We start from the raw sequence: 21,904 nt of genomic DNA on the forward strand, positions 1-21,904 counted from the left end.
AGGAGCTCAGCAAGCGATCCCAACAAGGTCAGCGAACATATAGACCACAGAAGAACTGGCGACTCAACTCTGCAGCCGCAGTGGCTCCCAAACACCTAGCGAGCCGGTATTTCCAACTGAAGTCAGGACATGCAGCTGTTGGAGCATATCTACATCAGATCCAGGCCCAAGAAGATGCAACCTGCAGAGATTGTGGCCTATCAAGGGAGACAATACACCATCTTCTCTTTGAATGCCGAAAATGGCGACATCAACGAAACAAGCTCTACAAGGATCTGGAGCTGGATGGAGTTATGAGGCCCACTGCTGCAGAGGAACACCCACAAGGACGACTTCTGGGAGAGCCCAGAGCTACCAAGGCGCTGTTACAATTCCTAGCTAGTACCAGTGTAGCTCTACCTCGAGCACACCTACAGCGAACGGCAGAAAGGGTCCAGAAAGATGATGAATGGGGATTGGAATCATTGGAAGAGGCAATTCGAACAGGAGAAGGATAGCAGGAAGGGTAGCCTGAGCTGAAGTCAGCCTAGGCCGCACCCATCCTGCACGAAACACAAGGAGAGCACAGTGCTCGAAAGCCCTGCGCAAACAGGCGGTCTGGGGCGAGGAAAAGGATCAGAAAGAGTATGGAAGGGGGCTAGTGCCCCAGGAACTTATATGGATAAGAGACTGTAGGATAGCTAACGGCCTCAAGTCCACGGATAATGGTCTGTCATAGCTCTAGGGCTCGGTATGGACAATAAACTTGATTAAATAATAATAATAGAGTGGCGGTTGGGCTGCTTATCAATAAGGAAACGATGGGGCCAAAAAAATTGAGATTAATCAGCCCCACCTCGTAAATAAGGATTCTTTGCTTTTGCTTGGGGCCATGGTTGGAAATAGGAGGCTCATAAGGCACTGCTGCATATCGAGTGTGGCTGTATAGATGCATTCGGGTATATCAACTATCAACTCTAAATAAACCCAATTGATCCATTGTTACTAATCCCTTCCTTCGGCTAAACGTGGTTATAGATTTCAACACAATATACAAAGAAATGGGTAACTGCACATCACCACTTAGCAATAGCAGCAGCAAGAACACCAAGCAAGGAACTCCGAGAAAGGCCCCAGCAATTTCTCCAGCCGACCTCTTCGCCTCACTCGGGTGTCCCTGTTGGAGGGAAATGCCGGACTTTATCAAGAACCTCTAGCCGACAAGAAGGCATCGCCTACTGGAGCGGTCTCACACACCCCTCCACGGGAGTAGCCATGTCCTTTGCGCCTTGGATGATAAGACCGAGAACATCTATAGTTGAGTATATGTCCCCTATCTCGAAAGACAAGAGCGCCTTTGCGTCATCACTGCGTGCATAGGCCAGCCAGTTTGCTGCTTCGAGGGCGATGGACTTGTCAAGGCCCATGTTGGAGTAGAAATCGACACAATTGCTCGGACTTTCAATGCCGGATGTGAGCGCGTCATATGTTAGGAAGTTCCCGACGAGTTTGCCGTCGAAGTACGCCCCCGTGTAGACAATGCCCACGACATTGTGCGGATTCCTGTGATAATATGCAGTGGCAATATTATCACCCATGGAGCGAGCTATAAACACAAAACACTCGATGATCTGGTTTCCAAGAGCTTTGATGACGGAGCCCAAGTCTGCGGCGTGGCAGGGGACACTGTACGCTTCGGGAGATTTGGGCTTGAATGATTGGTCAAATCCGTGATTGTCATAGGTGATGCAGCGGTATTTTGGTCCTAGTTTGGCTAACAGTGGTTGCCAGATGTTGGCGATGCCCATATATCCCGATACAAGCACTAGGGTCGGGCCGATAGTGCTGTGTACTTCGTAGTAGATTTTCATGGCCGTCGTTGGTTGGTGCGAAGCTCATGTTGGTGATTATCTGAATGTGAATGGAATTCTTGAAAAATAATTAATGTGGTTTAAGTCTTGGTCGATTATATGTGTGCTAGACTGCTAGGGAAGTTAGGGTTTATGTATAACCTGATAGTGGTATCCCGCCGCATGTATCCCACGTATCCGGTATCCCTTTAGTGAATACCTAACAACCATGGTCGGAGGTGGCGACCACTAGATTTATATCACCTATTTCCTATATAAAAATTGAAATTGAAATCAAAATCTTACTATGCGGACTCGTCTTGGTATTGTATCAAGTAGGGCCAAGCGGATAGAAGCCCTGTCTCCCATGCTCCAAAGAGGGATAATATACTTAATGATGTAACATTGTGCCAGCCTAACAGGGAGTATATGTTGTTCAGATCAGATGAATGATACCTAAGCTCGAGAAACATATATTTATTCAACACTAGGCCGCCATTTCCTCCCAAACACATGCAAAAACACAGCAAATATCAAGCTGAAAACAACCATAAGAGCAGTCGTGATCCCCGAACTAGCTGCAACACCTACATTTTCAAACATACCAGGGAGCCTACCTCATTAGCAACACATCAGGCACAAGAGAGGAGAGGTGAGCCTACCAAAATGGCCCAATAAACGCCCACGTCTGCCTCACGAAAGTGATAAACACACCCACATTCCCCGGATCTTGCGGACAACAATCTACCGCATAAGTAATCATAACTGTCGTCACAACCTGGTTTCCAAAAGCTGCCACAGCTGTACCGACAATAGGATCCACAACCCAGTGGCCCGCGGGTGCTTGTTCCGTACACACCAGGAAGACGATTATACCCGCGATGGCCAAGAGAATACCTGGATAGCTCAGCCAGAGACGAAACTCAGGCTCTGGCTTGCGCTGTATCTGGCGTGCGCGGGAATTCATCCAAAAGTCTGAGAGTGAGCCTCCTACCTGCTCGCCTAGGACGGAGCCGATGATCACACCGAGGAATTGGAGGCCTAGTTGTTCTGAGTTGAGCTCAAATTTCTCTTGTAGGAGTTGAGGAACTTCGACTGTGATGAGCACGCTGCCGAAGAGGAAGACCATGGCATAGATGATTGAGGGAAAGAGGACGCTCAAATGCTTGGCCATGGACAGAGGACGAATGAACTCCGTCCACATTAGGGGACTGGGGTCAATTCGTCGGAGAGAAAGGTACTGAGACCGCAGGGTTGATGATTAATATCCGGCACTCCCACCGAGATACCTCGTTTCCGGGCCTAGGAAGAGGTACATGATAAACTGTACGCCATTCGTGATAGCCAGGACCCAGTATATCCAGCGATAACCGACGCGATATGCAACGAAGCCGAAGACGAGCGGTCCTATATTATTTCAGTATACGACAGGCAGGACGTTGAAGGCGGAACATACCAATTGGAACCCCTACGGTAATCAACAAAGTCCAAACACCCATGTACTTCGCCCTTTCCCTCTTGAAAAACGTTTCCGCCACAACTGCACTCCCGATCGCTGCAGCAGGTGAGATAAACAACGCCGTGAGAGCCCTACACGCTGCCATGGACGCGTACGTCGGGCTTTTTGCACAGCCAATATTGGACACTGCGCTCAGTATAAGGGACAACAGGAAGATGGGGCGTCGACCAAAGCGATGGGATAAAGGCTTCCAGACAAATGGTCCTCCGCCTAGAATGGCGATCTGGAGGGATGTTAGGTAACTTGCTCGTTGGAGGGATACGCCAAGGTCGGTTGCGATGTCTTTGTATGCGGGTGTGATACTGGAGGCTGTGATTGTGGAGATGCTGGCATGGAAGGCAACGAGGATGAGGTTGATTAGTTTCTATAATGACGGCCAATTAGTCTTTCTCAATGCAGACACAGGTAAAGAACCAGGTCACCTTCCGAGTAGGCCAGTTATACGGATCCGCATCAGACGAACTGGGAGTCGGATTGAGATCAAGAGTGCCATGGCGCTGAAGGAGATACTCCCGATGGGACTCAGAAAGAGAGGACTTGATATCGGTCGTGTTTATATGACCCCGTTCAACGTTCTCCGCGTATGCCTTGCCATTACCAATCTCCTCGACCGAGGACTTTTTCATCTCTAACGACATCTTTTGTGTCCGGAAAAACAAAGATGGTTACGGCCACCTTACCCCGCGTCTTCTACATCTTATATAGTCTAGAATTACAGGGATCTTCCATATTTTCTATTTAGATGAGACGGGTTGATGGGTAAATCCGGGGTAGATCTCGTGGAGAAGTGGAGGTGGGGTGTGGGGACACCCACAGCTTGGGAAGTGTTTCCCTTTTCCAAACGGGCGAACGATTGGACAATAAAGGCCCAAGAGGGGCAGATGTATGGTCCGGGTGGGGTGACAGGTTTCTCCCGGTATGGACTGTGGGCTGGCGTGGGTCAGGTGCATGTGCTGTCTAAATGCTTTAGCCCTATGTTAAAAAGGAACCCTTGACATGCTGTCCTCGTTAGTAGCCAAAGGAATTCCAGCGATACTGTTCGCTCGTATATAGCAATGGAGGGGAGGGGATGAGCATCATTTCCTAAACCGGGCGAGATTTATGGTCGCGCCTACATTGTTGTATTGGATAATGGAATAGCAGAGAACCTTTCTGAGATCGAAATGAATACTTGCGAGGTATCTCAAGATTTTATGGCCCTTGCTGGGTCGAGGCTCTAACGGAGAACTAGCAGAATCCTGACGCTCGTCGTTGGAAACGTGTGGAGACATTGAACTCGGGTGCATGCCCTTTACCAGAACAACGGTCGTAAGCCAGCATAAGAATAAATCCAACATACGTCATATAATTGAGATCCATGAAAATATTGGAGTAAATCAATATATAGTGGATCCGAAGTACTGCATATTCAAAATATACGAGCTGTGTCGGTACGGGCCCGAACTATACGAGTTATTTATATACTAGAAATGTATGAGCTTCAGTAAATATACACCACGAATCTTTCCATTAGTGAATATCAATATCAACACCGTCGCTTGAGAATAATAGAGACAATTCAGAAAAAAACAAAATGCATCTCTTCCGTCTCCTCACCCTTGCTAGCACAACCCTAGCAACTACCCTCCCCCTAACCCGCCGAACACCAGCCTCCTCTACAGTATTCCCCCTCAAAGCAACCAAATATGGCACCATATTCGATGTCCCCGTCACAGTCGGTAACCAAACCTTCCAACTCCTAGTCGATACCGGCAGCAGCGACACCTACGTGGTGAAAACCGGCTTCACCTGCATCGACGACACAAATTCTACTACCCCGCAAGCAGAATGCCTATACTCCAATCATACCTATAACCCAGACTACTCGGATACATATCGTCGCGTTGAGGACCAGTATTTTGGTATCGAGTACGGCGCGGGTATTGCTAGCGGTGGTTTAGCGTATGAAACGGTCACTTTGGGCAGCCTTACAGTAGAAAAACAGAAAGTCGGGATTGCGGACCGGACGAATCCAATGGGCGATGGTGTTAATAGTGGATTACTCGGATTGTCATACCCGTCTATTACGTCCACGCATCCGGGTAACGCTTCGAGTTCAGATAACAGCACGTACTTTTTTGATCGGAAGGTATATAACCCGCTGCTGTATAGTATGAGCCAGCAGGGTGTTCTGAAGGAGTCATACTATAGTCTTGCGCTGGCATCTACATCACAGAATGTGTCCACAATGTTTGGGGGGTATTTGTCGCTTGGTGAACTGCTGCCTGTGAAACATAGTGCGCGGTGGACCATTGTGCCGGTTGAGAATTATCAGGCTATACCCCTGGAATTCACGTCTGGAAATCGCACGCGGTCTTGGTGAGCGACAACTGTGCAGAGTGTCCGTTACGGTTCAAAATCAGCGAACAAGGACAACTCGACTGCCTTCCAGACATTTGTCGACTCAGGAAACAACTTCTCCTACCTCCCGACTGCTGTTGTTGAACCTGTCAATGCAATTTTTGACCCCCCAGCTACATTCGATGACTTGTCGAAGCTGTATGTGGTCGACTGCAACGCGAAAGCTCCGGTTTTCGGCCTGCAACTCGGGAACCAGACATTTTATCATAATCCTGCAGATTTGATACAGAGGATCGACGACGAGCTTTGCGTGTCTGCTCTTGCGGCGATGGAGGATGCGCGCGTTGGCGATATTACGGTGAGTATCTTGGGTGTGTCGTTTTTGAAGAGTGTCGTGGCTGTTTTTGATTTTGGGAAGGATAAAATGAGGTTTGCGAAGAAGTCGAAGTAGATTGCAATGAGATAACATGTATTTAAGTTGCTTTATGAATGTGGTCATGTTATGTTGTTGGGCTCTCTGATCTGCAACTCCCGGAAAACCCCGTCCAAGCCACCGCTGGCATCCACAAGTATAGCGAGAAATATCTGCGCCTGTGTTTGTAGCAAGACGATCCGTTGCTGCATAATGGTGTCTGACTTTGCATTTGCAGCAGAAGCGAGGCTCGCAGTGGCACTGAGGAATTGCAGAAATTGGTTCTCGAGCCGTAGCGTTTCGAAAATAAGCTCAGGTGGCATATTAGTGCCCTTGCCGGCTTGCTGCATGTGTGGCAACAGAGCGTCCAGATGGTGCACCGTCCAGTTTTGCAGTATATTCAACGCGTCGTCGGCTTGGGATAGTGTGTTAAAGTCATTTGGAACCACTGATTCCAATCCGGCAACCTGCATGGAGGATGCAAGATTCAAGATGGGAGTGCGCTTACTATCAAAGCCGCAGGCTTGGATGCCCAGTCGTGCGTAGACGGCAGCCAAGTGCGTATAGATTGAGTCCGATCCAGCGACGATATCCGGGTACTCGGTCCGACACCGTTTTAAGAGCATCAAGCCCTGATTGAGATGCCAGATAGCCTGCTGCGCATTTCCTACCAGACACTCGAGTATATAGAATATAAGGCTGCATATTAACGCCGGTTCGGGCGACACCCCGAGATGACAGTAGGTACGCCCGCAGCTGCCGATGCGACTTGACGATCACCTGCAGATGCGTGGGATCTTCACCCAACGGGGTAGATCCTTGGCGGATATAATCGTGGTACAAAAAGCTCAGAGCTGCTAGGGCATGTCGTATCACCGGTTGATGCTGACTTCGCTGTGGGAGTAGTTCCGTCCATAGTGTCGGATCGGAGAACCTAGACAAACCACGCGCTGCTTCGCAGCAGTAGAAATGCAGCAGCTCGCGATGTACTCGACTTCCGGGTACTTTGAACGGAAGATTATATATTTTGATACCTGGCAATTTATCTGGTTTTTCTTTGAGATAACCCGGGCATTGTCGACCGGTGCGAACGCATCGCATGCATTGCGGTCTTGCCTCGTAGCATTTCACACGGCGCGTTCTGATGGTCAATACATTTCCTTATTGAATCTGAATAAACTTACTTGCAATTAGCGCATCCAGAGCGCACTTTTGGCATGCTAGTCCGCGTTGTTTTGGCCAACATTGTGTCTGGTTTCGCTGTACGAGGCTGTTCGCAGGGTGCACGCTCGTATATACGCGGCGTCGAGCGCGGCTTACATGCTATATTTATCATTCTGGCGCAGTTCCTGCAATTACCAGTCACATAAGGCGTCAATGTTCTTAAGAGTGAGCATTTTTACTTGTAGTTTAGCTGTTGTTATCGGACGTTGTTACTGTTGTCGGTCCTCCTATAGTCTGGAGAAAACGAGACTTGATCAATTTCTCTCTAACGCCATTTACAGACCAGCTCCATTCCATTCTATGTCCATCCATTTTTCTCTCGTGCTTCAAAATCAAGTTCAATATCAGGCAGGTGAATTCATGCAGCCTTTTTTTTCTATCGCTCTGAGGATCCGCCAAATCCTCTTCAGTCAACTTGTACAACGGCGCGCCCAATCCTCCATCAACTCGATATTTTTCACCAATACTCTGCTCCCCAAACCCGGGGGCTACAGTTGTCTAATCCCAATTCATGATGACAAGCATTGTCGTAACACCGTCTGTTCCGTCACGGCTCTCTCTAATGACATTAAGCTTATAATCCACATAAAGTAGCCGCATATGATTGGACTGAAAGGCCTCTCAATCTGCAATCAGAATATAGGCAGCTGTCACATAAAATTGTAAGTCAGTTGCTGTATTCTCAATGCACTGTTGTGGGTTCCCCTTCCATTCATCAAATCCCGACTGCTTGCGCTCACGTAAAGCTTCTCTGAGTTGGGAGTATGCTTTCGTGAGAAGACCCTGCTTTCGCCGGTTACTTTCGCAGCAAAGGCCACCAATTACTTAGGGACTCGTCCAGATCGATGAGGTTGCGGATCAAATTAAGGCGTTGCTCAGCGGGGGATTCGGTACAGGGTGGTCCCAGTTATGCTGAAAGGCACGAGTCAGTAGTTTAAAAATTGTTATATAGGAGCATAACAGAGAATAAGGTACTGTTCAATGGAGAGAGAGCCTATGGTAGGTTGGGGTATTCGTCCATGGCCACGAGTCGCTGTCGAAATACAAGATAATGAGATTAGGTAGGGAATGTATAGGCGGACCACGAACCGGCAGCATGTTAGATGAAGGTCTCGAAGAATAGCCCCGCCACGGTGCCGGCTGCGAAGGCTGCAGTTACCAGCACATATACTTGGGCCATAGCACCTTTTATGAGTATTCAGGGCTCTTCTTTCTCCGCCTCATCAACAGCATTGTTTATACTAAGTAGTATGATTTGAAGCGCAAAAATGATGCGAAACGAAGGCCGTTCAAAATCCATTTTGGGGGGGCCAGATACCACGAGCCTCGGTATTCCACCAAACGACGAGTTTGTTTCCTCATACCTGGACCCATATTTCTGCAACAGCGGTTTTATCATTTCTGATTTGGACCAGAGGAACATAATCACAAGGCCCAGGAGACATGGCAGGCCCTACTGCTAGACCGTAGAATATGACAGGTTCCTCTCTGTACAGTTCCTCTTAGTGGAAGTGTTATTCATTCCGCCACTCGGCAGGTGCCAACAGCAAAAGTGAGAGAGAGCATAGTTATTCTGAATTTGCAGTGTATCTGTAGAGCATTACAGACGATCATGGGCACTTCTAATATATCGTGCTGTAAACTATTACTTTTCTTAGATGCTTATGGCTGAAATGTATTGAAGTGTGATGGAAACAGATTGTCTCATTTCTTTCTAGGGTTACCATCAAATGGCACTGATAGTTGGTTAGATGCTCACAGCCTTAATATATAACAGCAAAATTTCTACTGCTCATTAGCTACATGAGGGGCTGGCTGATGAAGCCCGGTGAATTGACATTCTTCGAAAAGTTGCATGAGTTGAGAAACACCATTATCAAAGTACCTGTGGAAAGACATGTGTGATGAAAGTAGTAAGCGCTCTCTATCTACTATTGGAGTTTTTAGCCAAGTGCTCTTCAAGCACCATGAGAATAAACTGCGCCCAAACGCTATTCTCGTCGAGCACATCCCGGACATGCAGTCGATTGGCTTATCCAGCCTTCACAGGATTACCTGGATAGGTTTCGTCATATACTCCAGGGTATCACTAGGCAGGGGTTCTCCATGGTGATAATAAGCAGAGAAATATGATGAGATCTCGGGGAGAACAACAGAGTGGTCTGAATTGATTTTGACTTGCGACAGGAGGTTGAGTTGGTGGACTATTTTGTTGGTTTAATCCGTTTTGGCTATCCAAGGTGTATGTTTTGGTTTTTGGCTGACTGTTCAATAGGCCGAGAACTATAACGAGGCAGGCGAAATCGCACATACTCTTACTATTATGGCTGGTTGGTGTAGTAAAGAGCTTAGGCAATGCTGTGACTGGATACAGAATGTTGAAATAAATGACACACAATGCAATTACATCATTCTGCAGCATATTTATTTAAAGGAATGGAAACGAACAACCCAGCTAAGCGACATCAGAGTGCCCGAGAAGACCAATGTTTGCAAGGCTGAGCAGGGCCAAGCCAGACGCCGAGATGAAATACGAGTTCCCAATTGACGGAACCATCTCGCGGACACGCATCTCTGCGCTGGGCACCGTATTCTTTTTTGGATACGACGTGTTGGAGTAGTATAAATACTACCAGTTACAGCGTAGGTCCGTTGCTTACGGAATTATCTGAACATCATCTCTGCTCGCCATGTTGTTTATAATTGCAGGATATTTACTTTTATTGTACGGTATCGTGGAAGCTCTCCCCCATGCCAGCAACCACTCCGCTACTCCCAAGGGCAGTTTGAACTGGGCGCCCTGCGACCTCGACTTCCCTCAATCGCTACAAGACGCAATCACGGTTCCTATAGATTGTGCGACTCTCAAAGTCCCCCTTGACTACACCAATCCCAAAGATGGGAAAATGCTGGACCTTCAGCTGGTCAAGGTAAATGCCACCCAGAGGCCACGAAAAGGGAGTGTCATCTTCAACCCGGGAGGGCCTGGCTCCTCTGGCGTGGAAGAAGTGGTCCAGCAGGGACCGCTGTATGTTGAGACGTTGGGTGGACAATACGATATCATTGGATTTGACGCTCGGTAAATATCTGCAGAATGTCTATTACTATGTTCTTCTAACAACAGCATAGGGGTACCGGTCATACTATCCCATATACATGCAAGCTACCGGAGAATAAGTCGAACACAACAGCCCGTCGCGGCACACCAGTAACGACACTGCCGCAGGAAGACGTCTGGAGCTTACTGGAGTCTAAAGCGTGGCATGATGGAGGTATCCTAGCCGATGCTTGCTACGATACCTTCAAGGATACCGGTCACTTGTATGGCACCGCGTTTGTTGCTCGCGATATGCTCCAGATCGTCGACGCTCTGAATGAAGACGGCATGCTACGATTCTGGGGGCGGTCTTACAGTACCGTCCTGGGCCAGACGTTTGCGGCCATGTTCCCGGACCGTGTAGGCCGGATGCTTCTCGACAGTGTCCTCCTGGCGGACGACTACTTCTCGGGCACGTGGCTGACAGCAATCCGCCAGACAGACAACTCCCTGAACAATTTCTTCTCCGAGTGTATCGTCGCTGGGCCTGAAAAGTGTCCATTTGCCAACCAAACCGGGCCTGACACCACGCCTCAGGACCTCACCGCTGCCCTGGGTGAGGTCTTCCAGGAACTGATCGACGAACCCATCATCCTCCCGGACAATTTCCCCCTGCAGTACTGGTGGCAGCCCGGGGGCCTGAACCTTTTGAACCAGCTGAAATTCGGCATCTTCAATGCGCTCTTCAACCCCAGCTCATCCACAGTACTCATGGTTCAAATACATATGGCGTTTTCGCGCGAGTGGATCGGCTATACGAACCCGACTGACCAGGCTGAGGCTCTCTCGTGGAACCTCCAAAAACAAGCTTTCCATGGAATTGGCTGCTCCGACACCAGGTTCCGGGCCGACACCACCCAGGAGATGTATAGCTTGATTCAGACGCAGTCGCAGCAGGGGACCTTTGCGGACGCGTTCGTGCCGCAGGTATGGGCATGCGCTCGGTGGAAGATGGATGCAGCGGAGCGATACGAAGGTAGCTGGAGGAACATCAGCACCAGTTTCCCGATTATGCTGGCGAATAGTCCATACGACCCGATTACGCCGCTGAGTTCTGCGTATGAAGCGTCTGCTGGGTTTAAGAACAGCCGAGTTTTAGTGCATGAGGGGCATGGGGTAAGTTTTCATTCCGTTCCGACGTGCAGTGGAATGCGGCTAATGTGCCAACAGCATGGTGTGATGAATCACCGTTCAGAGTGCACGATCAAAGCGATCCGGGAGTACTTCGCGAACGGTACACTGCCCGAGCATGGGACTAAGTGTAAGCCCGACCAGACAGCGTTTGATGCGGGAGGGGTCGAGGCAGGGTGGTGGAAGATCCTGTTGCAGAGCGCTTAGCCTGTTGACATTCAGATGATAAGAAGAATGTAGCGTATGTCACGAATGCTAAGCTTGTGCTCAGGCCTGTAACGATCGGATCTACATATATTAGTGCCCTCCACCCATACGAGGAATAGATTAAATGGTGCATATGCAGCAGCTGACCATGCTAATGACGCAGAAGCAGGCATGACTAGGTCAACCAGTTACTATGATTGAGTGTTGGCGGGGCACTGATCATCGAAATGTATCAGAGCAGTGCAATTCTGACCATTTGACGTGTTTTCCGACCCTGTATGCTGGTCAGCTGACCTCTGTCTTTCCTATTCGGGCAATAGGCGAAACTCTCCAGCGCTATCAAGGCTTCAAACGTTGTTTATCTGCCTCATTTTGATTCTCGCATATAGATACCAGTGTTATAATTAGCATATATACGGTTTCTTCTCTTTCTTTCTTTCTTTCTCTCTCTCTCTCTTTATTGACTCCCCCCGCCATTTTCTAGCCTCCGCACGGGATCGGCCTTCCCTCGCTCTATCTCTCCCTCTGCCCGGCCCCGAGTCGTGATTCTGACCCTCGATGATACTACTCATTGGTAGTACTAACCTTGATCTAGTATGCTTGTCAGTGTGACTACTATTTTCTCTATTTGCACTTCAACCGCCACCGCTATCGGAGGGACCCTGGTGCTGACTTCAAAGATATCCTAGATACCGCATCTCCGAAGCAGTGATAGCTTCCCGTCGCATTAGCTGACCATGCCTCGCTCAATCGCCTCCGACATCAACAGACCTCCTTCCAGAATTCAACTGCCCGACGAACACCATGACCCCTTTCGCCTCCGGACCGCTCCTCCGTCACCGTCTGCCTACCGTCGGGGTTATGGCTTGGTACCTGAGGAGCCCCACTCGGGGTATCAGTCCTTAGGGGAACTCGGAGAAACGAGTAGTCTCTTAGGGAAATCGCAGGATAATCCTACCGGATCTCAAGGTCGTTCTTATGCCACGATTAACGACAGACATAACCTAGCGGCAGGAAGTCTGCGCCGCTCGAGACACCCCAGTCGCGCGAACTCGCAGGTCCGCCGGTATGCTAGTCGACGGGCTAGCATGGACACAGAGCGCCCGGAAAGTGTGGCACCGTCGCTCAAGGACCCGCTGGCTGCGTCTTTCATGGACCAGCGGGCGTGGTACGATCAGTTTACGTCTACCGATTGGGTCCATGATAGCATTGCCGACAATGCTCGCCTGCGCCAACTGCGACAGAGGAAGGATATCCGTGGCCGGCTCCTGGCCCGTGTTGATGGTGCTCAAGGATGGATCCTGGTCGCGGTTATCGGTTGCATTACGGCTGCTCTCGCATATTTGGTGGACATATCGGATGGGTTCGTCTTTGATCTCAAGGAAGGGTTCTGCACGACGAGATGGTTCCACAGTCGGAGCAGTTGCTGTCGCGGGAATATGGACTGTAACGAGTGGTATTCTTGGTCGTCTATCATGAGTGCTACACGTCAGAATAACGAGTGGGTGAATTTCGGCATGTTTGTGCTCTGGGTGGTGGTTCTGTCGGTCGCCTCGTGCTTACTGACCCTCTTGACCAAGACGGTTGTGCCGTCTACTATTTCGCTAGCAACCCTTGACGAGAATCTCGGAGCAGACTCGTCGCGTGGTAGGAGGTCGAACGTAGGTAGCCACAGTCCCGAGTCCCTGTCGAGTCTCTGTGCCCTCCCATCTGCTCTCCCGTCGCATCCGGCCAAGGTTTACTATCCAGCTGCTGGCAGTGGCGTGGCAGAAGTCAAGGTAATCAATAGTGGGTTCGTTCTGCACGGCTATCTGGGACTCCAGACCCTGGTTGTAAAGACCATTGCTCTTATCTTCAGTGTCTCATCTGGCCTGAGTCTGGGCAAGGAAGGTCCTTACGTGCATATCGGTGCATGTGTTGGTAATATCTGCTGCCGGATGTTTTCCAAGTACAACCTCAATGACGGTAAACGTCGTGAGGTCTTGAGCGCTGCCGCAGCCAGCGGTGTGGCCGTAGCCTTTGGTGCACCGATTGGAGGCGTTCTGTTTAGTTTGGAGGAAGTCAGCTACTACTTCCCTCCCAAGACCCTGTTTCGGACGTTCTTTTGTTGTATCGCTGCCGCCCTGTCGCTTAAATTCTTGAATCCCTACGGAACAGGGAAGATCGTCCTATTCGAAGTCCGCTATCTGAGCGACTGGCAAATCTTCGAGATGATCATCTTCATTTTCCTTGGTATTCTCGGAGGTGCTGCTGGAGCGCTGTTTATCAAGGCCTCCAATTTATGGGCCAAGTCATTTCGCCGGATTCCTGCCATCAAGCGCTGGCCCATACTCGAGGTCGTTTTGGTCGCCGTGTTGACGGGAGTGGTCAGCTTCTGGAACCGATATACCAAGCTGCCTGTTTCTGAACTGTTGTTTGAACTGGCGCGGCCGTGTGACGACCCTGAAACGGAGATTGCCACAGGGTTATGTCCTCGTTCGGAGGGCATCGGCGAGATAATCCGTTACCTTTCCGTAGCGTTCGTTATCAAGAGTCTCCTGACCATTGTGACTTTTGGCATCAAGGTGCCTGCTGGTATCTATGTGCCGTCCATGGTTGTAGGTGGCTTGATGGGCCGGATCGTCGGCCATGTTGTTCAGTACATGGCTGTGGAGTATCCCGATTACCTCCCCTTTGCTGCTTGTCCTGCTTACACCGGCATGGAGTCCTGTGTGACTCCTGGTGTGTATGCGTTGGTTGCGGCTGGAGCTACGATGTGCGGAGTGACCCGTTTGTCGGTGACTTTGCCAGTCATTTTGTTTGAACTGACGGGGAGCTTGAACCATGTCCTACCATTTTCTGTGGCAGTTCTCTGTGCAAAGTGGACTGCTGATGCAATTGAGCCTCGCAGTATTTACGTAGGTTGACACTTTCTAACAGTTCAAAGGGTAAAAGCTGACTTGCGCAGGATCTGTTGACGGACATGAACTCCTACCCATTCCTCGACAACAAACTCCAAACCCTATCCGATGCCGAACTCGGAGATATTGTTCGACCCGTACGGAAGAGCCGTATCATCGACATCTCTAGTTCATCCTGGGTCCCGGCCACAGAACTACGCGCGAAGCTTGAGAATCTCCTCATGGCCGGTGAGCTGGACAGCGGCCTGCCTATCCTGCGCCACGGCGTGTTGGCTGGGTTGATTCCAGCGCCGGATCTTGAATATGCGCTCGATAATGTGGCAGACGAGGAGAATGCACTGTGTCTGATGACTGCGGATGCGTCGTCGTTTGGTGGCTCGGAAGATGAGGATGATGGCACGGATGATCGGGTTGATTTTACAAGATACATTGATCCGGTATGTACTTCCCTCCCCTTTTCGAAGGTTCATTGAGAGAAAGCTGACCATGTAGTCCCCCATTGCTCTCGATATCCACTCACCTATAGATCTTGTTTATCAATGCTTTGCCAAATTGGGCCTGCGGTACCTGGGTGTCCTTCAGAATGGACTGTATGCGGGCCTGGTACATAAGAAAGCGTTTGTGAAGTTTCTCAAGGAGAACGAATGATGTATTTCAGCGTTGTTGCATTTTTGACATTTGACACTGGTACCTTTGCATATTTCTGGTTCATGGAGTACGCGATTGCATTTCTATTTACTTTGAATGATCTATGAATCATGTACATAAAACAATAGAAAACATCAGTCAACCCGTTCATACCCAACCATCTGGATCACCACCTCCCCTTCATCCCTCCACTCCCCATCAACACCCTCCCCAACCCATTCACTAACCTCCCCAGGGCTAGCCGTTCGCCACCCATTCTCAGCGCTGAAATCATCGACGGGGAAGAACGTATCGCAGTCATATCCCTTATCCCCCTTCCTCTTCACATTCGTCATGACGATGCGAATCTTCCTGTTAAGTCTAGCACTAGAACGCAGTGCAGAAGCGTAAATCTCTCCCCCGCCAATAATGTATATATTCCCCAACCTGCTCTCCTCCCCAGTCCCATACACACCCTCCAAATCACCCATCGCACCCTCCAAACTCTCACTAACAATTGCATCCGTCGTCCCCTCCGTTCCCGTCCCCGCACCCCCAGCTTTCCCTTGTGCCTTCGCTTCAGCAGCCCTATTAGCATCCCTCTCCCTCTTCCCCTCCAACTCCTTCTGTACCCTCCCCGCATTCCCCTCCACATCCCGCGTGACAACAACATTAATTCTCTTCCCCAGCGGCCGTAGTTTTTCGGGGATAGATTCGTATGTCTTGCGGCCCATGATTACTGCATTTGTGCTCCCGGGGCGAGTGGCGGGTGGGCGCGATGTCACGCGTGCGAAGAAGCTCATGTCAGCTTTTATGCGTGGCCAGGGCAGGGTGCCGTTTTGGCCGATTCCGAGCTTGGGGCGGGCATTTGTTGGTAGGTGGTGGGGGATTGGGGTTGTTGCGACGATGAGGGTTAGGGGTGTTGATAGAGGCATTTTAGTTTTGGGTTTGAGCATTGGTTTGTGTTGAGAAGAGAAGTAGGTTGAGTGGTGATGGTGGTGGGTGAAGTTTCGGAGGTTGTTTATCGGCCCCGCGGTGATAGCAATGCTACTGCCCTGGGAGTATAAGACCAGTCCTAATTGTGCTATTCGGCCTCGTTATTATGAAGCATTTGACCTTGTACAATGATGTATGTACATATTTCCTAATGGCCACTCTATAAAGGAGACTGATGCCAATGTATTCATGTATCCAAGGACTCCATTTCTCCAAAAGCATTTAACTTGTGAGTTACAGAATGAGCCATATGAGCAGGCATAATTTTCTTTTTTTTTTTTTCTTTTTCTTTTTTCTTTGGCATAAGAGCAGCATCAGTGACTACAGAAACTGAATCTAATACCATGAACCTCCACCAGAAATACATGGCCAGCAGTCACGAGTCAGACTGACGACACCATGTCCGACGGCAGACTCATAATTATATCTTTTCTCTACATGATCTGCTGAAACAATAAGTGAGAATTTCTTCCTGGCACTATTCCAAAAAATGACTGCAATTAAACAAATGCGCGCTCTAGCAATTCGTGTCCCTCAGTCATGCATGACACGAACTCTACCAACCATGAGAAGCATGGCAACAAGGGTTTCAATGATCACCAAACATCAGAATGGGACTTCAACTCGTCTGGGATATTTCCTTGCTCTATCTACACCTATTATTCTTAGCATGGCCCTGTACAACCGCCAACAGGGTTCAGTTCAGATGGATTCAGATCAGACCCAAACGTTCAAAGGGCCTGATCCAACCCTGACGCCCCAGGCAAAAGAAACAGAATTACTGCATGCAGACGGTTGCAATTTGGCAGGGGAAGAGCCTATTGATATATCAAAGATCCCAAAAGAGGAAGCAATACTCACAACCGCGCCCAATGTCCCCCCTCAAATTACCCGAGACTACCCCGTCGTCCTCCAAGTCCCTCTCACAACTAACACCAAGATGAAACAATTAACAAGCCAATACAAATATGAACAATGGAACTTCAATGGTACTGTTCCTGGGCCATTCATCCGAGCTCGAGTGGGCGATGTGGTGGAACTCTCGTTGACGAACAATGATGAAACGGGCAACCCGCACAACATCGACTGCCATGCTTTTCTGGGTCCTGGAGGGGGTTCGGCCTTAACGACGACCGAAGAGGGTCAGACCAAATCTGCCAGGTTTCGACTCATGTTCCCGGGTTTATTCATGTACCACTGTGCTGCAGCACCAGTGCCCGTGCATATCGCCAATGGGATGTATGGCCTCATGTACGTGCAGGCAGCAGATGGTGATCTCCCCCCAGTGGATCATGAATATTATGTGATGCAAAGCGAGTTTTATCACGAGCCGCCTGATGTTGGGGATGACGGACGGCCATCGTCACAGGTTGAGTTCTCATACCCCAACGCACTGCGCGAGGAACCAAATGTCGTTGTCTTCAATGGGCATGAGGCCGCATTAACGAGAGACAAACCCCTCAAGGCCCGCGTTGGCGAGACAGTCCGTATCTTCTTTGGGAACGCCGGTCCTAACCTGACAAGCTCGTTCCATGTTATTGGGAGTAATTTCAGAAAACTATACCGTGATGGTGATGTTGTGAGTGCTCCTGGACAGTATGTACAGACTACCAATGTTCCTCCGGGTAGTGCTACAATCGTGGATATGAAAATGTGGGTTCCGGGAACTTATACCCTTGTGGACCATGCTATATTCCGTCTTGATAAAGGCGCTGTGGGATATCTGAATGTTACAGGCAAACCAAGACCTGATATTTATTACAGTACAGAGAGTCCTGCGCCCTGTGTTGGATGTAAGTTGCATCCTTGATAAACGGGTTTATCCTGGCGGCTATGTACTTCATGATCTACTCAAAAGTGGTAGTATGTACCTCATCTGGTGTTATGTATCAGTTGAAACTTTGATTATACAAGTGATAATTTCAAGTACAATGGTGGATTAATATGTCATCGCGTCTCATGAACGAATATCCTGCTCCAGATACACTCTGGCCTGCTCAGTAAGCATCGCGCCGAAAACGAAAAGGGACAGTCTCGAGGATTCCGCAGAAATGTTGTACAATTTTGACCGCTACTGCTATAGACAATATCTTCTACTGATGAAGACAGCAACTTAATCATGTAAAAAGGTATTTTCCAAGGGTATCTATTTGAACAGTATATATACTCCCGTACAATTCAAACCAGATATAACATCCAAACGCCATTCAACACCAAAACACCAGCCCAGTCCCAATGACCCAGAGAAAAAAGAATTACTTCAAAAGACCTCCCTCTTCAATAACCTTCTGCACAGCCTCCGCATCACCCTCCAATTCCTCTCTCCGCTTAACATCGCGTTCATCTTCACCCAGTGTATCCAGTTTTCCGAAAAGCCAGGTTTCTTTCATGGCACGGGTGAGGGAGAGGATGTCTTCTGCGGCGCGGACCTATGCGTCAAGTTGCGATTAGAGTGTGTTCGTTTTCGAGCCTGGAGTTTGGGGGTTTGGGGGGGATACCAAAGCTGTTGATTCGACGTCCAGTTGATAGGTTTCAACGGCGGTGGAGGTGTGGCTTGTGTTTTCGACCTGCATCCTTTAGTGGCGCTTCTAGGGTATATGAAAGCTAGACTCATGAAGTAGAGAGACGTACTGTTGCTGTTGCCATGATGTTTTCGAAACGTTGGAGCAGTTGGGAGATGTTGCTGTTGATACGGTCTGTCCTCGCGCATTAGTATGACATGTCGATTTGAGGAATAGGATATTAACACTCACTGTGTAACGCTTTGGCTGTCGGTTGAGACTCCATTTTGTCTGATTGAATCGGATTGAGTTGTTTCTATCTTGTTGCTGGATCGGACTATCAGAGCAAATCAGATCAGTCGGCAGTATATGGCGGCGTGTAAGGCGGTGGCTACTATATCTATTCTACGATGTATAATTTCGGACGATAAGACAATTGATTGAATTAGACCATGTGTACAAGCTGATGGTCGAGTACAGGATATTTTGAGTCGCTGGGTATCCTTGTTATTGAAAGTAGTAAACAGTCTTGAGATTGCGCCTGAAATGCTTGCCTGTCTCCACCTGAGAAAATAAAAAAAAAAAATAAAAAGATAGAACTAGAGTATGCGCTTTACCGGACATATTTAGACTAGATTTTGTCAGTAGGCGTTGAAAAGAAGCCAGAAAAGGGCGCATACCATAAAGCGCTTGTGGAAGTCGGACCGCAACAAATCCTACATCACGTTAGCTTCCACTTGAAGATGATCCCAAGGTAGACATACGTTGACGAATTCTGGTCCCCTCTTCTGCTCAGTTCCCCGGGCCTGGTTCTTGAACACGACATCGTCGTCCCATCTCCGCTTCAAGTTGAAGTCTTGAGTGTTCAACAGGGGATTACCCTTGGCAATGTCGACCTCGCGCTTTTCCTCTTCCTCGGCGGCTCGTTCGCGCTCTTCCTTCTCCTTCTGCTGCTGTCTTTCCCTCTTAATCTTTTCCAACTCGCGCATCAATTCAGCCTCTTCGTCCTCCTCGTCACTGTACCTCTGTCAGCCTGATTACTCCACTAGACCAAGAGATAAGTAAGTATACCTCTCATCCTCACTACTATCATCCTCCGACCCATCCGAATCCGCGTCTATATCTCGCGTCTCCTCCAATACACGTCGCCGCTTCGCCTCCGGATCCTCTTCTATTTCTCCCGGCCCTCCATCATCGCCACCTGGAGGCCCTTCAATTTGACGTTTCGGTGCACTCTCGACAATCGGCTCGTCGACGGGGACGCCGCGCTTCTTGGCGAAGTGAGCTGCTTCGGCTTGGAGGAGTTCTGCTCGGAGGTCGCGCTGTTGCACTTCGCCTTCATGACCTTGGCCTTGTTGACTGGGGTTGTCAGTCGTGTGGTTGGTTCGTGGTTCGGCAGGGACCTACCGAGTCTTCAGGTGCATGTGCGCGGGAAGAAGGCGCTGGTGATACGCGGGCCCGCGGAGGGCTTCTCGCCCTTGTGCCTGTGACGGTGAGTAGAGGTCATGATTGAGTGGTAGGTAGCACGTACGGGATCGAACGTCGGTCTGTGAGCTGTAAGGAATCAGTATCATGATAGCGAGAATGTTGGGGTAAGCAGACATACCCGTCGTCATAATGCCTAAACGTAGCTGTAGTCAATGGTTGAAGCGTCGTCAATCGCATACAAGATACGACCGATACTTTGATGGCCGCCGAGCCTGCCTTAGGCTGCAATATTAGTCAACCGGAACAAAGCTCTTCCAACCGCGATGACGCTGCGCATCCCCCAATTTTCCCAGACCAGAAAATCGTTTCTTGCGCCGGGGGTCTGCCTCCGCCATCATGAACAAGGAAGCACTGCTGTCGATTGCTGAGCGCGATTTTATTCTCAATGCGCTGCGCGAAGATGTGCGCCTGGACGGCCGGGGCCTGGACCAGTTGCGTCCGCTAAAGGTTTCGTTTGGAGAGGAGTATGGACATGTGAAGGTGCAATTGGGGAAGACTACGTATGTTCTTTCTGCTTTTCTTAAACAAAAAATATTAACATAGTGGTGAAGCTTGATTATTCGCATCTCGTCCGAAGTCACAAAACCCCGCGACGACCGTCCGTTCGACGGCGTTTTCACAATTGCGCTAGAACTCTCAGCAATGGGCTCTCCGGCGTGGGATAATGGCCGGTACGTTCTACATGTGAAGTGTAATCGCATACACGCGGAGCTGACTGGATGATCACAGCCAGGGAGACCTCGAAACGTACGTGACCAATGTCGTCGACCGTGTAGTACGACACTCGAATGCGCTCGACACCGAATCACTATGTATCCTGAAAGGCGTGAGCTGCTGGAGTATTCGGGCCGATGTCCACGTAGTCGACTACGACGGTAACCTGATCGATGCCGCCTGCATCGGTGTCATGGCCGGTCTACAGCACTTCCGCCGCCCGGATGCCGTTGTCAAAGACGGCCAAGTTGTCGTCTACGGCATCGACGAGCGACTCCCGGTTGCCCTCAACATCACACACAAGCCGCTCTCAGTTACCTTTCACACATTCGATGAAGGCAAGCGGGTGATTCTCGATGCGACACGAAAGGAAGAGCAGGCGTCGGAGGCGGATGTGGTGATTGGTATGAATAGCGCAGGGGACGTTTGCTACGTCTCCAAATTCTCAGGCGCACCGGTTGATGCGATAGTATTTGTGACCAAGTCGACTGTCGCGCTGGAGAAGGTGAAGGAGATCAATGGCATTATCGAGAAGGCGTTACAGGCGGATTTGGCGAAACGGACAAATACTGGAATGGTTGAAGCATCACGAGCGGAGAATGACCGGTGATGGAGCCGGATATGAGACAAACCAAAAGCCCTATACAAATGTATGATATGCCACGATAATGTTGCTATGCAAAATCCTTCCATTCTTCGATATCTATGGTCTTTCCGGGTCCTTTCTCCGTAATGCGTTGTAGGTTCGCACCGCCATAGCTTGCATGCAGGCTCGTATGAACAACCCCGATACAATTGAATATGGACAATTTTGCCTGCTGAATCCAAATATCCTTATTTCATTCTTTCAAATTTTCACTTGTAAATACTGTGGCTCTTCTATTTTCGGTCGCGCTAATCGCCGCCTCGACCATCAGCA

At 49.4% G+C, this 21,904-nt stretch overlaps 11 protein-coding genes across 11 annotated transcripts; 5 read left to right on the plus strand and 6 right to left on the minus strand.

Moving 5' to 3' along the window:
* Positions 1 to 1,214: 1,214 nt before the first annotated feature.
* EURHEDRAFT_405806 (alpha/beta fold hydrolase) lies at positions 1,215 to 1,850 on the minus strand (the record flags this gene model as incomplete). The annotated part of the gene is made up of 1 exon (XM_040780410.1): positions 1,215 to 1,850. One exon carries the CDS (start codon positions 1,848 to 1,850, stop codon positions 1,215 to 1,217), a length of 636 nt encoding a protein of 211 aa, XP_040635357.1.
* A 456-nt stretch (positions 1,851 to 2,306) lies between these two features.
* EURHEDRAFT_518200 (putative MFS transporter) lies at positions 2,307 to 3,986 on the minus strand (the record flags this gene model as incomplete). The annotated part of the gene is made up of 5 exons (XM_040786646.1): positions 2,307 to 2,442; positions 2,492 to 3,040; positions 3,119 to 3,236; positions 3,286 to 3,712; positions 3,771 to 3,986. 5 exons carry the CDS (start codon positions 3,984 to 3,986, stop codon positions 2,307 to 2,309), a joined length of 1,446 nt encoding a protein of 481 aa, XP_040635358.1.
* Positions 3,987 to 4,921: 935 nt separating this feature from the next.
* On the plus strand, positions 4,922 to 6,399 carry EURHEDRAFT_546177 (pepsin-like aspartic protease; the record flags this gene model as incomplete). The annotated part of the gene is made up of 2 exons (XM_040787460.1): positions 4,922 to 5,706; positions 5,728 to 6,399. 2 exons carry the CDS (start codon positions 4,922 to 4,924, stop codon positions 6,137 to 6,139), a joined length of 1,197 nt encoding a protein of 398 aa, XP_040635359.1. The 3' UTR covers positions 6,140 to 6,399.
* EURHEDRAFT_231293 (uncharacterized protein) lies at positions 6,353 to 7,373 on the minus strand. The gene is made up of 2 exons (XM_040778045.1): positions 6,609 to 7,373; positions 6,353 to 6,515 (listed from the first exon to the last, which is right to left on the minus strand). Exon 1 carries the CDS (start codon positions 7,199 to 7,201, stop codon positions 6,611 to 6,613), a length of 591 nt encoding a protein of 196 aa, XP_040635360.1. The 5' UTR covers positions 7,202 to 7,373; the 3' UTR covers positions 6,353 to 6,515; positions 6,609 to 6,610.
* A 2,641-nt stretch (positions 7,374 to 10,014) lies between these two features.
* Positions 10,015 to 11,759, plus strand: EURHEDRAFT_464256 (alpha/beta-hydrolase; the record flags this gene model as incomplete). Its single annotated transcript, XM_040784944.1, has 3 exons — positions 10,015 to 10,403; positions 10,454 to 11,537; positions 11,592 to 11,759. The coding sequence occupies 3 exons, from the start codon at positions 10,015 to 10,017 to the stop codon at positions 11,757 to 11,759; spliced, it is 1,641 nt and encodes a 546-aa protein (XP_040635361.1).
* A 546-nt stretch (positions 11,760 to 12,305) lies between these two features.
* On the plus strand, positions 12,306 to 15,374 carry EURHEDRAFT_231318 (chloride channel protein). The gene is made up of 4 exons (XM_040778047.1): positions 12,306 to 12,361; positions 12,449 to 14,656; positions 14,707 to 15,096; positions 15,152 to 15,374. The coding sequence occupies exons 2-4, from the start codon at positions 12,497 to 12,499 to the stop codon at positions 15,305 to 15,307; spliced, it is 2,706 nt and encodes a 901-aa protein (XP_040635362.1). The 5' UTR covers positions 12,306 to 12,361; positions 12,449 to 12,496; the 3' UTR covers positions 15,308 to 15,374.
* A 67-nt stretch (positions 15,375 to 15,441) lies between these two features.
* Positions 15,442 to 16,221, minus strand: EURHEDRAFT_405812 (dihydrofolate reductase; the record flags this gene model as incomplete). Its single annotated transcript, XM_040780411.1, has 1 exon — positions 15,442 to 16,221. The coding sequence occupies one exon, from the start codon at positions 16,219 to 16,221 to the stop codon at positions 15,442 to 15,444; it is 780 nt and encodes a 259-aa protein (XP_040635363.1).
* Positions 16,222 to 16,409: 188 nt separating this feature from the next.
* Positions 16,410 to 18,273, plus strand: EURHEDRAFT_231313 (putative multicopper oxidase). The gene is made up of 3 exons (XM_040778046.1): positions 16,410 to 16,415; positions 16,483 to 16,511; positions 16,642 to 18,273. Exon 3 carries the CDS (start codon positions 16,773 to 16,775, stop codon positions 18,090 to 18,092), a length of 1,320 nt encoding a protein of 439 aa, XP_040635364.1. The 5' UTR covers positions 16,410 to 16,415; positions 16,483 to 16,511; positions 16,642 to 16,772; the 3' UTR covers positions 18,093 to 18,273.
* Positions 18,274 to 18,383: 110 nt separating this feature from the next.
* EURHEDRAFT_486496 (RNA polymerase II mediator complex head subunit MED22) lies at positions 18,384 to 19,095 on the minus strand. The gene is made up of 4 exons (XM_040785565.1): positions 19,036 to 19,095; positions 18,914 to 18,978; positions 18,781 to 18,849; positions 18,384 to 18,711 (listed from the first exon to the last, which is right to left on the minus strand). The coding sequence occupies exons 1-4, from the start codon at positions 19,067 to 19,069 to the stop codon at positions 18,538 to 18,540; spliced, it is 342 nt and encodes a 113-aa protein (XP_040635365.1). The 5' UTR covers positions 19,070 to 19,095; the 3' UTR covers positions 18,384 to 18,537.
* A 257-nt stretch (positions 19,096 to 19,352) lies between these two features.
* Positions 19,353 to 20,445, minus strand: EURHEDRAFT_508073 (spliceosome-associated CWC15 family protein). Its single transcript, XM_040785881.1, has 7 exons — positions 20,390 to 20,445; positions 20,315 to 20,337; positions 20,191 to 20,267; positions 19,855 to 20,142; positions 19,548 to 19,800; positions 19,464 to 19,499; positions 19,353 to 19,414 (listed from the first exon to the last, which is right to left on the minus strand). The coding sequence occupies exons 1-7, from the start codon at positions 20,397 to 20,399 to the stop codon at positions 19,397 to 19,399; spliced, it is 705 nt and encodes a 234-aa protein (XP_040635366.1). The 5' UTR covers positions 20,400 to 20,445; the 3' UTR covers positions 19,353 to 19,396.
* A 162-nt stretch (positions 20,446 to 20,607) lies between these two features.
* EURHEDRAFT_518207 (exosome non-catalytic core subunit RRP45) lies at positions 20,608 to 21,595 on the plus strand (the record flags this gene model as incomplete). The annotated part of the gene is made up of 3 exons (XM_040786647.1): positions 20,608 to 20,771; positions 20,823 to 20,942; positions 21,001 to 21,595. The coding sequence occupies 3 exons, from the start codon at positions 20,608 to 20,610 to the stop codon at positions 21,593 to 21,595; spliced, it is 879 nt and encodes a 292-aa protein (XP_040635367.1).
* Between the last annotated feature and the right edge of the window lie 309 nt (positions 21,596 to 21,904).

Source organism: Aspergillus ruber, assembly GCF_000600275.1.
Source record: "Aspergillus ruber CBS 135680 unplaced genomic scaffold scaffold00032, whole genome shotgun sequence".
NCBI classification, from domain to species: domain Eukaryota; kingdom Fungi; phylum Ascomycota; class Eurotiomycetes; order Eurotiales; family Aspergillaceae; genus Aspergillus; species Aspergillus ruber.

Coding starts and splice junctions, on each gene's coding strand:
- EURHEDRAFT_231293 (XM_040778045.1), bottom strand. CDS start 7,201: ATGCGATGCGTTCGCACCGGTCGACAATGCCCGGGTTATCTCAAAGAA.
- EURHEDRAFT_508073 (XM_040785881.1), bottom strand. Junction 20,268..20,314: donor ACAGACCGACGTTCGATCCC/GTACGTGCTACC, acceptor TCACCGTCACAG/GCACAAGGGCGAGAAGCCCT. Junction 19,801..19,854: donor GATAGTAGTGAGGATGAGAG/GTATACTTACTT, acceptor ACAGAGGTACAG/TGACGAGGAGGACGAAGAGG.
- EURHEDRAFT_231318 (XM_040778047.1), top strand. CDS start 12,497: ATGCCTCGCTCAATCGCCTCCGACATCAACAGACCTCCTTCCAGAATT. Junction 14,657..14,706: donor TTGAGCCTCGCAGTATTTAC/GTAGGTTGACAC, acceptor TGACTTGCGCAG/GATCTGTTGACGGACATGAA. Junction 15,097..15,151: donor TTACAAGATACATTGATCCG/GTATGTACTTCC, acceptor CTGACCATGTAG/TCCCCCATTGCTCTCGATAT.
- EURHEDRAFT_486496 (XM_040785565.1), bottom strand. CDS start 19,069: ATGGAGTCTCAACCGACAGCCAAAGCGTTACACA. Junction 18,979..19,035: donor GACAGCCAAAGCGTTACACA/GTGAGTGTTAAT, acceptor GCGCGAGGACAG/ACCGTATCAACAGCAACATC. Junction 18,712..18,780: donor ACGTCGAATCAACAGCTTTG/GTATCCCCCCCA, acceptor CTTGACGCATAG/GTCCGCGCCGCAGAAGACAT.
- EURHEDRAFT_231313 (XM_040778046.1), top strand. CDS start 16,773: ATGACTGCAATTAAACAAATGCGCGCTCTAGCAATTCGTGTCCCTCAG.